The sequence below is a fragment of the Pipistrellus hanaki genome (genome assembly GCF_964339955.1).
Source record: "Pipistrellus hanaki genome assembly, chromosome: 2".
Classification (NCBI taxonomy): Eukaryota; Metazoa; Chordata; class Mammalia; order Chiroptera; family Vespertilionidae; genus Pipistrellus; species Pipistrellus hanaki.
This window is the reverse complement of record NC_140504.1, coordinates 189,899,207-189,913,370: the sequence shown is the minus strand read 5'-3', so window position 1 is coordinate 189,913,370 and position 14,164 is coordinate 189,899,207. Positions and strand designations below refer to the sequence as shown.

The following is a 14,164-nucleotide window of genomic DNA, read 5'->3' as shown; positions in this document are numbered from 1 at the left end:
GCAAGCCCAGCCCCGACCTTGCTGGCCAGCCAGAGGCAGAGATGTCTGAGGCTCTGGGGGCGGAATAAGCCTGAACCTGAGCGCTCAGCTCCTAACGAGGGTGCAGCTCTCTGGCAGAGTAAGTCAGGTTGAAAGCTGGCACTTCCGTGTGCCCTCACGGGCCTTCTGTTCTGCTTTGATTGCTAGGAAGCTACTCGCTAAATTCGCAGCTCAATTACGGCAACGGGGTAAATCACAGGAGAAAATACCTTAATAACCCTAACAGGGACAAAAATAGTGGTTACTAAGTGCCTGCAGTGAGTCAGCCATTCTGCTAACTGCTTTACATGTACCAGTGGTAGGCAAACTCATTAGTCAACAGAGTGGCAAACCACGGCTCTCGAGCCACATGCTATATACTGATATATACTATCCCACTTAATCCTCTTAATCGTCCTCTGAAGAAATATTGCTAGACCCATTTCACAGGTGTGGAGACTGAGGCCTAGGACTAAAGCATGCACCTGTTCGTTCAGCTTGAAGTAGTGGAGCTGGAATTCAGGTCCAGGCCCTGCTTCCCTGTATCTGAGCCTCTTAGCTGGTTTATGTATCCCATTCAGGTTTGCCTTTTTTTCTGGCTGTGATGTTTTATATGTATCCACAAGTTGTTGCTTTCGTGGCTGTGTTTCCTGAGAAGTCCTAGCAATCCTTTGGGGAAAGAGATGTAGCTTTGTATGAATGAATAGATGAATGAATTAATGAGTGGAGGTGTGAATAAATGAGTGAACAAAAGAGAGAGGAAATCAAGAATAATGAAGAATATGCTACAGACTTAAAAGGTCAGAGTTTACACAGGGACATCCTGTCCCGGGGTTTCCTGCCATTAAAACACAAAGTGTGGTCTGTGCACTGACACCCACCCCCCCACCCCCGGCAGGAGCGTTTCTATCTTCTCTTCTGCACAACAGGCCTGGCAGTTTTCTAAAAGATAACAGTTTGGACCATACCGGCTAAGCAGGCTTGATGCTCATGGACATCCTAGATACAAGGACAAGCATCCCCACTTCCCATTACAGAACGCCAGGAACTGAGATGGTTAATTAACATGTAAATTAATGAGACTGGAGGGTTTCCCTCCCTGACTTAAACCCCCCCAGGAATGCACTTCTCTACAGACAGTCCAGATTCTTCAGTTATTATGGACTAAGTCTCATGCACAGGACTTGCTTCTGCAAAATTCTGAACGAGGGGCAGGCCAGGAGGGGAGGAGACAGCATGGCCACAGGAGAGGGGTCTGTCCAGGTGTCTGGGATGGTCATCAGGAAGAGAATTGTCCCTGGACACCATTCCCTCTCTATCCCTGTGCTCGCCACCAAAACTCTGGCCCATGCTGTGTCCCCAGGCACGTGGGCAGCGAGCACGGACATCTGTTCCATCCGCCGCGTGGCGATTATCGGGGGACGTAAAAGAATCAGCATTCGGTTTGTGCATTTGCATAATGGGGCTCTGATCAGCTCTGGGTGCAAAATGGATAAACTCATGTTTCTGAAAAGCCTAGGACCAAACCTGGGGACATGCTGGTCACGCGGGTACTGCAGCCTGCAAGTGCTCCGTCAGAGTGCCAGCGACCTCCAGGGCCCACAACAAGGGCATCTGCATCCCTGAGAGGAAGCAAATGCCCTCAAAGGCAGTTGGCATAATCCCTGGCCAAGCCTCTTGGAAACACCCCATTCATGTAGACAAAAGCAGCAAGAAAGCTAACTTCTGCTAACTCCTTCCTCCCTGGGAGCACGGTCGCCTAAAGACGGTCCTGTGTTTAGCGAGCTCAGACGTGGTGTCGCAGCCTTGGATAAATCCATCTAATAAAGTAACCGAGAGAGGAAGAAAGTGGCCCCTGTTTAATGGGGGTCTCCCATGTGCCAAGCATTGTGCTGTCATTTACACCATATTGCTGGGCCAGCTATGCGGTCCCCCACACCTACATCATTGTGCCAAGTCCCTTACCGGGCCCTGGAGACACAGGGGGAAGGAAATGGACACGTCCCTCCCCTCAACCTCTTCATTGGTAAAACAGGACTATCAATCCCCACATCTCAGGGCTCTTAGTACACCAAGGGGGGGGAGACTATGCAAAATGCTTAGTGTAGCTTAGTGCCTGGTACACTATGGGAAGGGTTCAATAAGCATTCAAGTCCCAGGACACTCGGGAGGCATCAGTGTCTCCTTTGACTAACTAGCCTGAGCCACAGAGGTGACATGACCTGCCTTAGGGGACCCAGACAGAAACTTGCAGGGCCTGGATTTGAACTCAGGCGTCTAGATCCCAGGCCCTTCATTCAGCTCCTGACTCTCAACTGATTGCCACGGGCCTGTGCATCTTGAAGATATGGGGTGTGTGTGTGTGTGTGTGTGTGTGTGTGATTCAATGGAGGCAGCTTACAGGTGGAGAGGGGGTGGGGGAGCCAGGACAGTCCTAATTAGTGGGTGGCGGTGCCAGGGTCCAGCAGCCCCATGGGTTTTATTTGCTGAGTGGATACACCGACAGGCAAGCCGACTCATCTCAGGATGTCTCTCCCATGGGGTGGACGGGGCCCCGGGCAGAGACAATGCCTCTAGTTCACTCCCTCCAAATCCTCCGGGAATGAAGAGGAGAGCAGATGCATACATCAGCCGAGGAAGAACTGATTTCTTGGCTCATGAGGCCATTGCCTGGCCCAGCCAGCAACCACAAGTCCATCTGAATGGAGCTCACTTTCCAACCAGTTAATTTTTGAAACCTTGAAAAGCAAATACATAGAGACTTGAGCATTCCACTGTGGTCTGGGGCCCGGGTCCCTCAGGGAGACTTGGAGAGTGGCTCTTGTTGGCATCAGGCACTGCCACCCCTGCCCTTGCCACCTGCTGGGGCCAGAAATACCCTGGGTCAGAGGATCGGTCACTCCCAAAGCGCGCCACCCTGCTGGCTGGCAGGTGGGCCATCGTCAGACGTGCCTGCTCGTCTCTGGGCGTTCTGGCTACGCTCATGTCCTGTCCGAACGCACACACGTGACAGGGGTGCTTTTGTCTTGGGGTGTCGAGTGGGCAAGATCACTGCATGGGTGTGCGTGTGCTGGCTGATCGTGCCTGCTGGGCAGTCCGGAAGTGGGGTGGCCCAAGTGTCCTGGGTCACTAGAAGGTTGGGCCAGTGACTGTATCTCTGTAAGCCTCAGTTTTCCCGTGTGTAAAATGGGCGCAGTGACAATCTCCTAGGATTATTGTGAGGATTCAATGACAGCTGGCAAGATGGTGGCAGGACGAAACAAGCAGGCTCTCTTTCTGTCTGAAGAGACGATGCCTCAGCCACACCGAGCATTCAGATGCTCATCCAGAAGGCAAGCGACTCCCAGTGGCAAGGCTGCTCTGAGAACCGGAGGAACAGATGGAGAGAGCTCCGAAGCTGCCTCACGCATCTCCAGGATGATGCACAGCGAGCAGGGTCCAGCCCCCCGATGCCCCTCTGCCAACCCAGACCTGAGGGTCAGTCCGCAGGGCCAATTCTCATCGTCTCATTTTAACCTCCCCACGAGCCTTCGAATGCTCTAAGTCCACCTTCAGATGAGGAAGCTGAGGTTCAGAGCGATTCAATGACCTCCCCCTGGTCCCACAGCTGGTCAGGCCCCAAATCCAGGCCCGTCTACCAGCAAAACCCCAGTTCTTTCCGTTGGGCCATCCGTGAAGATGCCGGGAAGGGAGCAGCGACCAGGAAAGAGGCAGGAAGGCAGCTGCTTTGGGAACCATCCCCGAAAACGGAGGTGCAGGGACATCTCTCAGTGTCTCCCGAACCGGCCCTGCCACCCAGAGGTGCCACCTGCCTCCCTCCACCAGCTTCCAGCCTCACTTCCGATTGCCACGGCCAAGTGGAAAATGGTAATTGATTCAGCTGGATCCGCAGGGGAACGGAAGATTTGGCCTGCGTTACCGATCTGAAGTTATCGTGTAATTTATGCTAATTGCAGCCAAAGACAGGCCTTGTCTTCTAAATGGAGAATCGGTCCTATTAATAAGAGCACGTCACTCCCGGTAATGAGGAGCCTGGCAGATGGTCTGCTGCATGGGCTGCGGGAAGGATGACAAGGAAAGGAGCAAAACGATGACAGCACAGAGAAGGACAACTTTTCAGGAGCCTCCCCCGGGGCAGGGGGAGCAGTTTTAGAGACCAAGGGAGTCTGCAGCCACCCTGGACCTGCAGGGGCCTCAGCCTGGAGGCTGTTAAAGGATGTGTTGACCAGGACCCAGCCTGGGTTGCCTGCCTGACTTCCTGCTCTCTGGCCTTCGCCACTGACCAGCGGGGACTTGAATTTCTTATTGCACATGGAGAGATAGATGTCCGGGGAGGCTGTGTCCTAGCCTAACCCAGAGGCAGGACTGAGAACCAGGTCTCACTGACAGCAAAGCCCATGCTTTCCTTTCCCCAATATGAGTCTGGGTTGCCATCGGAGGCTGGGTTACTGTCGGAGTCTGGGTTATTGTTGGAGTCTGGGTTATTGTCGGAGGCTGGGTTATTGTTGGAGTCTGGGTTACTGTCGGAGTCTGGGTTGCATTCGGAGCCTGGGTTACTGTCGGAGTCTGGGTTACTGTCAGAGGCTGGGTTGCCGTCGGAGGCTGGGTTATTGTTGGAGTCTGGGTTATTGTCGGAGTCTGGGTTATTGTCGGAGGCTGGGTTGCCGTCGGAGGCTGGGTTATTGTTGGAGTCTGGGTTATTGTCGGAGGCTGGGTTATTGTCGGAGGCTGGGTTGCCGTCGGAGGCTGGGTTATTGTTGGAGTCTGGGTTATTGTCGGAGGCTGGGTTATTGTTGGAGGCTGGGTTATTGTCGGAGTCTGGGTTATTGTCGGAGGCTGGGTTATTGTCGGAGGCTGGGTTATTGTCGGAGGCTGGGTTGCCGTCGGAGGCTGGGTTATTGTTGGAGTCTGGGTTATTGTCGGAGGCTGGGTTATTGTCGGAGGCTGGGTTGCCGTCGGAGGCTGGGTTATTGTTGGAGGCTGGGTTATTGTCGGAGTCTGGGTTATTGTCGGAGTCTGGGTTGCCGTCGGAGCCCGGGTTATTGTTGGAGTCTGGGTTGCTGTTGGAGTCTGGCTTACTGCCTGGCATTATGGGCGGAGTGCACTGCCCACCTTACACCCAGGCCTCGGCAATCGCTTGCTCTGGCAAGCAGAACACGTGGAAGATTAAAAACTGCCGAGCCCCGGAGTGTCGTCTCATACACCAGAAGGTTGTGTGGGGGAGGCAGCCCTTTCACACCCATGTTTCTCTCTCTCTCCCTGCCCCCCTTAACAATCCAAGTTTTAAAAATTGCCCAAAATTCTTTGCCACATCTCCCACCCAGAAGAGGAATCGATCTCCCTTGAACCCTTTGAATCTGACCAGGCCTGCCGCTTGGTTTAACAACAGAACATGGCAGGAGAGCTGCCTTCTAGAATCTCGGCCTTCAGACGCCTTGGGTTTCACTCTTGCCATCTTAAACGGCTGCCTGAGGACACCATCTAAGGAAGTCAGGCCTCGTGGGGGTGAGAGGTCTGGGGAGGGACTGAGGAGCCAGGGCGGCTGCCAGCGCCCACAGCCAGACTGTGAGTGGGATGGACTTGGATGGTCCAGGCATTCCAGCTCTGAGGGCAACTGCCGAGTGAGACGAGGAGAGGAACTGCCTAGTCCCAGGGTCGGCAAACTGCGGCTCGCGAGCCACATGCGGCTCTTTGGTCCCTGAGTGTGGCTCTTCCACAAGATACCACGGCCTGGGTGAGTCTATTTTGAAGAAGTGGCGTTAGAAGAAGTTTAAGTTTAAAAAATTTTGCTCTCAAAAGAAATTTCAAACGTTGTACTGTTGATAGTTGGCTCTGTTGACTAATGAGTTTGCCCGAGCACTGGCCTAGTCAATTGCCACCAGTAATCAGTTATGGCTGTTTTGAGCCACTGTGTGGGCAAATTGTTAGCAGTGATAATTAACTGATACAGAATGCTAGTAAATACGATGTGAGCAAAGTTCTGAATGTGCATGTGTGGCCTGGCCTGGCTCTGTGCTCTCGTGATAAACTGGAAGAGCATGCCCCGGAGGCTGCTGCCCTTCAACCTCCCCTGGACAAAGGCACGTGGAGCCAGATCCGAGCTCAGCCTGCAGCCTGGGCCCAAGCCTTTGCCACTTTACAGCCAGAAACAGGTTATTCGAGATCCTGGGCATGAAAATATCTGTCTGGGGGTGGTTTGTTACGTGGCGTCACTGGAGCACTAGCTGACTGATACACCCATCCTGCCTCTCTATATCCCACACGTTTTCATAGCAAGGACTGTGTTCTGTGTGAGAGACAGTCCCCCTGTTTGTCCCGAGAGAGGTTTCGGTGGCGATATAGGTATTATTTGTACAAAGCTGCAGAAAGACGGAACAAGGCGTTATGCAGTAGGAGTCAATGGCATTTCTGCAGCTCAGCAAAGCCATTTACTGGAGGGGATGAAGAGCTAAGGATGGGGAGACGATGGGGGGACCCAAGGGGGCCCTCCTAGCAGGCCATGAGGCCCCAGGTGGATTATCTCTGGCAGGCAGAGCAGGAAAGGCAGGCAAAGGGTGCCTTTTTGACTTGCTCTGTCTCGGCTGATGCCGGGAAGGGGAAGCTCGAATATAGAGAGGGAAGACACAACGCCCGCCTTCACCAAAGCTCCCGATTCAACCTCCTCAGTGGTTACTGCCTGACCTCTGACCCCAGGCTGGATTTTCCTGCTGAAAACAGCTCAGCCTCCCCAGGGCCTTCTGCATGGTGGTCCCAGGTTACCCAAACTGGGAATGGGACACTGTTGACTGATGTGGACAAACCAGGTGGAAAGGAGGCCGCTGAGAGCTGCAGGGGGCCTCAGGGGCCTCCAAAACGGCCTAGAGAAGGTGGGGAGGCCCCGCACGGTGCTCACACACAGGGCATGGCCCTTCCACACGGAACGCCGAGGATGGCACGTCCCCCTTGCCTGTGCAACCGAGAAAACAGCTCTGACCCCCCGTCCATGTCTAAAAGCTGAGAACACATTCACAGACTCACGACCCCAGGTCCCAAACCTCTGGACTGGGTGTAAACGTGGGGAGGGGGCTCGCCTGTGACAACAGCCAGACTCACCTTTCTCCTTCGCCATCTCGTGCAGGCAGAAGTAGATGACTCTGGCTCCCAGGCTGAAGCCAATCAAAGTGACAGGCCGCCGGCCCTGGGGGAGAAGGACACAGGTGTCTGGGAGGGCACACAGCTGGTTCTGCAGAACACCAGCTCCGAAGAGGGCGGCCCTTGCCCACTCCCCAGTGCCTGCCGTGAATGTGATGCAAGGTGCATGTGCCTGTCCCGCCCCCCCCCGAACTCCGATGGCCCAATCAGGAAAGTCAGGGCCCTCGTTCACACAGGATCACACCTGACCCCGGTGTCGGCTGCCTCCACGGCCCACAGGCAGCCGCTGGCTGGGTTAATTCCCTTTCACCTCAAACCATAATCCAGCTGCCATCTCTTCTGCCCCCGGAGACAGGACTCATCTACCTTGTGACCAATGACTGCAGGGCGGTGGGGCCATTCTGGAGCCGGGGAGAGGAGGGGGAAGGTACCCCAGATGCGAAGGGAAAAAGCAGAGTGACATGGGAGGGCCAGCTGTTCTCTCTCTAGACAGGCAGGTAGGGCATGAAATACTGGCCTTACGTGATAGGAGTAGGGAGTCAAGTTAGACGTAAAGAGGAACTTTCTGACTATAAAGAACTCGTAGAAAAGGTAACACATAAGAAAAAGGAAGTTATTTGGGGTATCTGGGCACAGGTTCTCCTTGGAGCAGATGAGCTCCCAAGGCCCAGTCCGGTCTCACCGGTCTATCCCTTTTCCTTGTTTTTGTGTCAACACATGTGCCTACCTCCATTTACAGCCATTAAATAGGACTCCAGCTCTGAGGACCCTGATGGCAGAGGCTGCTACTCAGCTCCCAACATCCCTACTCCCCCCCCCCCACCCTAGTCGGTGGAGACAGAACTGAGTTTTCCTGGCTCCCAGCCACAGGCAACGTTTGTAGTAACTCCCCTGTAGTGAGGGACAGCCACAGGCTGAGCCCGGGCCAGGGGTGTGAAGGAAGCAACTGGTGTGACTTCCAGGCATGCCCTTCACTCCACTTGCCTGCCTCTGATGGTTTGGGACAATGTGGATGTAACCTGGGACATATCACATGGTATATGGACCACTGATGATCTGCTCAGAGGGGAGCTCTATACTTCTTCTTTTTAAAAATATGTACATTTTTATTGATTTCAGAGAGGAAGGGAGAGGGAGAGAGAGATAGAAACATCAATGATGAGAGAGAATCATTGACCAGCTGCCTCCTGCACATCCTACCCTAGGCATGTGCCCTGACCGGGAATCGAACTGTTACCTGGCTCATAGGTCAACGTTCAACCACTGAGCCCTGCCGGCGGGCGAGAGCTCCGCACTTCTATGAAGAAACACCGGGCTTTGTCCTTCCCTGCGGTGCCTCCCTTATCCAGTCCTCACCTACTTACCTGCCAGGGATGCACAGTCCACAATTCTTACTGGTCTGTCCTAGGGTACTTTTGTGACTGGGGTCGGAGGAGCAGTGAAGACCCCCCCCCCCCAAAGCCACTGGGCTCCCCCCACACAGATGGATTTAGGGCTGACGTCTGTGCCAGCCCCCTCATTCCCCTCCGGGCCCCCAACCACAGCCGTTGCCACATACCTGCTGCCGGGAGAGCAGGACGTGGGCCAGGTGCTTGCCAACCTCTGCTGACCGATGGAGACAGACCCCCCAGGGGTTGTCGATGATGTTGGCGACAGAGAGAAGTGAGGCCGGCCAGGTCAAGGCAGCCGTAATGCCTGGGGAGGTGAAATGTCGGTGATGAAGTCAGTGGGGTTCCTTTTGGGGAAGGGGCTGGCTGGCTACTGGATGCCCGAGTGAGGGCGTGTGGCATCTCTGCCTTGGAACCTATAAGTTCTCCCAGTGTTGTCAAGCTGCTACATAGCAAAGAAGAAACTTGAAGCTCGTGCGTTTCTGACACATGGCCTAGATCCCTTCTGTTCAGGCATCTGTCATGTGGGAGATTCCAAAGATGACCCCACTTTGTCCCTCCACCTGGTACCCTCCCACTTAGCCTGGTAACTCTGCAGTGTCTCGCCCCTGCCCTGCCCCTCCACTGTGGGCTCAGCCATGTGACTTGCTTTGGCCAATGAGATGCTACTAGATTTGAGACTTCAAATGGACTTGTGCATGGAGGCCAGCCTCCCATGTGCTCCACCACTGGTGTGGGCTAGCCTGCTGACCCCAGGAGGAGGAGGAGAGACACATGGGACAGAGCCAAGTTGCCCTGGTTGCCCCAGCCCAGGCTAGCTAGATTGGTGGACAGTCAGCTGACCCACAGATGCACAAGCAGACCCAACAAAGATCAGCCAACTGCAGACTCATGACTCCAGAGCTATTATGATAAGTGATGGTTATTTTAAGTCACTGAATTTTGCGGTGGTTTCTTATGCAGCAATAACCAACCGATACATTATGTGATAATGGAATTGGCCGTTCACCTGTCTCCTCCCCACAAAGACCCTATACTTCTCCCAGACAGGAACTCAGTGTCTTAACCTCTCCATGTTCCTATGGGCCAGCACAGTGCCTGGCTCACCTGGGGCCTCAGGTACGCAAAGGTTTGGTACCAGCGTGGATTGGGAGCGGGGGCATGCAGCTGGGGGTAGACAGGAGGACTTACCAGACAACACTGTGTACTTCAGGGCCTCCTGGGCCACGATGTTTGCCAGGCCGCTGAGGATGGTCTCCAGGGCGTTGCCGAGCTCCATCAGGTACTTGGCCTCCCAGGCCAGGCAGTACTGCTCGCAGCTGCGTGCCAGGGCAGCCCACGGAGCGCTGAAGGTGCCTGGGGAGGACGCAGGTAGGTGGGGTCTCTCCTGTCTGTGTTAGAGGATGCCCCGCCCACTTCCCCAGACAGGGGACCACTCACCCTTGGGGATGGACAAGAGGCCCATGGTGTGTACTCTATACATACTGTTGAGTGGGTGGATTTATTGATGGGTGGGTGGGTGAACAGGTGGATAGATAATATTAGGATACAGGGATAGTTGGATGGATGACTGATGGAAGGATAGATGATGGATGGATGGATGTGTAGGTAGTTGGGTGGATGGGTGAATGGATAGACAGTTGTATGAATGGATGATGGGTGACAGATGAATGGATGAGTAGATGGATGTGGAATGAAGTCTCCTTACTTCTCTGAGCCTCAGTTTCCTCCTCTGCAAAATGGGGCTCCCTTACCCACCCTCTAAAGACACACACAGGCCAGAGCCAGGTCAGGCCCCCACAGCAGGCCTGCTCAGCCAACATCTATCCCCTCTACACCCTGGTCCACTCCACTCTGGTCCTCACGGTATTTGCCGGATGCCAGCCACCCCGTGATGGCGATGGTGATGTGCAGCTGCCTGCCTTCCGTCAGAGGCAGGAATGTGAACTCCTCAATGGCCCCGACACGCTTCTTCATCTTGTATCCTAAAGACCCAGACACAAAAACGAGAACGGAGGTGACCTGGAGTCCCCGGGGAGGGTTAGTCAGAGTGGCTCTCTGTGTTCACAACTCACACAGTGAGTGCTGGCCATGTGCCCTGCCCTTGGACACGTCTCTCATTTTCCAACTCACTAAGGTAGGTGCCATCATCGTCCCCCATTACAGATGAGGGCAAGAGGCTTCCAGAGGCTGGCCTGCCCCCGAGTGGCAGAGCTGGGGTTGGAGCTCACTGCCCAGGCTCATCACTACCACTCCGCCCTGACTCAGTCGGTTCCATGTCGTTTTTCCTGCCCACACCCTTCAGGGTTACAACACACTCCTTTCAGTAAAAGTGGACCCAACGGACCAAGATTTTCCATGTGGAAAGCGACAACCCATGTGAGGAGTTAGAGGATGCCCCATCCCAGGTCATATATGTCAGCAGCCCCCCAATAGGAATGTGGGGGGCTGCTGACACATATGACTTGGGAAAACTCCGCCAGCAGATGCTGGGAAATGAAGAGCAGCCATGTGCTCTCTTACATGAGGAAGCCCAAGTGTCTCCGAGGAGGCCCGTCTGGAAACTTCCTAAATGGTGACAGGGAGGTCCAATGAGACCTTTCTCAGGATGTCTACACAAGGTGCATTTTCTCAAGCGCAACCCTTACACCAACCCGTGTCGAGTGATCGCCCAGTTCTCTGTGAAGCCTGCTGCTAGTTCCGGCAGGCCTGGGACCCAGCATGAGAAAGGCCGTGTACTCCTCCTCCATCTTTCGGGGAGCCATCACTGGGGAGAATCTGGGTGGGTCCACCCTCCTCACTACCCCCTCCTCTGGAACCTTACCTGTCAGACTAGCTCCAGCTGCACCGAACAGCGACGTCATGACAGCTATGCCGGCCACCGAGCCCAGAGCCGCTGCCCCAGCGCTGCCAATGATCGTGGCGGCCCCGGCGGCAATAAGAGGGGCAGCCAGACCCCCGGTCACTCCTGCAAAGAAAGCAGAAAGTTGGGTAAAGTTGGGAGTGAGGACGTGGCCTGCTGGGTTATTCTCCCATCAGCTACCCACTGCCTTCCACAGAGGCACACTAATGAACACACTGCTGATGGAGCACCTGCTATGTGCCCGGGGACACCTGCCAGCCCATCTCCTCTCCACTCCCAGCCTGACATCCCCCGTCACTCTGCACTGCACTGACCCACGTGCCACCACCTCGGCTTGAGCTGGCCTTACCGATCACTGTCCCGCCTCCGACGGTCGCCAGGCCTATCAGGAGATAGCGCTTCCATTTCCTCCGGTTTTCTTTCTTCTTCCTGGACGCCTCAGCCGTTCTGAGGGAGAAGAAGTTGGTCCTTAGGGTCAGTTGTGCCTGGCACTCCTTGGGATCCCTCTGCCTCACCAACCCCCAAGCTGGGATCAACTCTGTCCTTCAGAGCAAGGTACCAAGGTCACCCTGGGCCCATCGGTGCTTTTAAAAAGCTGAAAACATTCTAAAACCCAGCTGGGGAATCCCAGTGTGTGGGATGCACTACTTACCCAAAGGATCCATCCTAACAGGGTTGCAATTTGAATGATGGGAAGACAAAAAAATAACAATAACAGTAAAAGAAGCGCAAAAATATCTTTTCACAGATGGACCCGGACGAGTACCGGATAGAATCACAGACTCCCTCGCCTCCTTCCTTCCTCCCCTTCCCCGTGACATCTGCGCTCGCCTCCTTCTGGGATATGTGGAAACCAATTTCTTTCAGAATCATCACTTCAAAGATGGGTTAGAGACATGTCTGCTCTGGAGACCGTGGCTGTGGGGCAATAGCTAGAATCGTTCGGACTGGAAAGGTAAAAGCTATAAGATGTAGCAGGAGGGAAGCATTTAGAGTGATTTGGGTCAGTTGAATCCTGAGAATTGCCAACGTGAGTGCTCAGAGCGTCACTCAGCCTGTTTTCCTGACGGACACCCGGTCCTCAGTGCTTTGGGACACTAAGGAGTAGGACCAAGAGGTCATTAGGGGCACAAACTCTGAACTGAAGTTGGAGTTGGGACAATTCAATGTGTAGAGCGATAGCCAAGATGTTGATAAAAGAGGAATGGTTAATATTGATTGTGGAATTCCTGCATGTTTCATGTGGTTTATTTTATCCTTGAAGCTGTGTCACTATTGCTACAAAGTCAGGGCTAAGATCCCCCTCGAGGGGCTGTGGGGATCGGTAAAGAGGAAGTCTGTCAACCATGTGGCACCATGGCACATGGTGAATGCTGACTAACGGTGGCTCCTGCTTCTGCCCGAGCCTCAGTTTCCTCTTTTGTAAAATGGGGACAACAACTCCTACCTCTTAAAGTAGTTGGTTTGTAAAGATTAAATCCATTCCTTCTTCATTCATTCAATCAACACACTGACTAAGAGTGGACGACCTGGGGGCCCTTCCAGGTGCCAGGGATCGGCAGTTTGGACCAGTATCTGTTTCCTTCCCATCTCTTCCCTCATGAACTGCACAAGATGTTGAGAAATAGCTCACCCAGCCCGGTCAGTGTGGCGTGGTGGTTGAGCACTGACCCATGAACCAGGAGGTCCTGGTTTGATTCCTAGTCAGGGCACATGCCCAAAAAGGGTGGTGGTGGTAATAACAATACTTAATTCCCAGGGGTATGGTGAGAGTTCTGGGCAACAGTCCACATTCAACCCTGGCATGCTGTCATCTGTCTGGTGGTCTCAGCCTGCACTTCTAGACCATCAATTCTCAGGGGATGGGCTCTGGATCAACTGCATCAGAATCCCCGGAGGGTAGCCATTAAAAGCACAGCTTTCCTGGGCCAGAAGCTCTGGGTGTGACGGTGTGGAAACTACCTGTAACCAGCTCTCCAGGGACCTAGTTTCCTAGTTTGAGAACCACAAGGCCAGACCTTCAGGGCTCAGGCTGAGCCTTTCCTGCTTTCCACCCTCAGCAGCTGGCCCTGGGCTAGGACAGGGAGGGTGCTCAGAGAGTGTTTCTTGAATAGAACATTCTGACCAGGATTGACCCTGAACCTCTTGCTGCAGCAATCTATCCCCCCACTCGCAGTCCACATCTATGAAAATCAGAGGGGTACGGTTCAGAACATAAACAATCACCATCGAGAATGAAATTCTGGCCAACCAGTGTGGATCGGTGGTTGAGTATTGACCTATGAACCAGGACATTGACCTATGAACCAGGAGGTCAGCATTCAATTCCCAGTCAGGGCATGTGCCCTGGTTATGTTCTTTGTCCCCAGTAGGAGGGACAGGAGGCAGGAGGCAGCTGGTCAATGATTCTCTCTCATCATTGATATTTCTATCTATTCCTCTCTCTTCCTCTTTGAAATGAAATCAACAGAAATATCTTAAAAAAAAAGAATGAAATCTGGTTGCAATAGCTATGTATGGTACCAGGTAGGTATTAGAAATATCGGGGAAACACGTGGTAAATTATATGATTGTCTAATCACTATGCTATCCTCTTGAAACTAATACAAAATCATATTGAATGTAAACTGTAATTTAAATAAATAAAATTATTTAAAAAAAGTAAAATTCTGGGATATTAGAACAAATCTGGAATGATATAACATTTTAATGATTACTACGGATTTGTTTTTAAGAACACAGTCACATTTTTGAGCTGGTGCCT

General features: G+C 53.3%; 1 protein-coding gene across 2 annotated transcripts in view; it reads right to left on the bottom strand.

The window, feature by feature from the left end:
- Nucleotides 1-14,164, bottom strand: part of TMCO4 (transmembrane and coiled-coil domains 4) — a 63,398-nt gene that overhangs the window by 21,043 nt on the left and 28,191 nt on the right. Inside the window, exons 7-13 of one of the 2 annotated variants that reach the window (XM_084875246.1) lie at nucleotides 11,750-11,847; nucleotides 11,362-11,505; nucleotides 10,403-10,522; nucleotides 9,729-9,893; nucleotides 8,708-8,844; nucleotides 7,111-7,195; nucleotides 1,366-2,756 (exon numbers count right to left, since the gene is read on the bottom strand). In XM_084875246.1, coding sequence (XP_084731372.1) covers nucleotides 2,743-2,756; nucleotides 7,111-7,195; nucleotides 8,708-8,844; nucleotides 9,729-9,893; nucleotides 10,403-10,522; nucleotides 11,362-11,505; nucleotides 11,750-11,847 — 763 coding nt within the window. In that variant the 3' untranslated portion in view covers nucleotides 1,366-2,742. Of the gene's footprint in view, nucleotides 1-1,365; nucleotides 2,757-7,110; nucleotides 7,196-8,707; nucleotides 8,845-9,728; nucleotides 9,894-10,402; nucleotides 10,523-11,361; nucleotides 11,506-11,749; nucleotides 11,848-14,164 lie in introns of those variants that run through there. The other variant, XM_084875245.1, reaches the window with a different exon arrangement.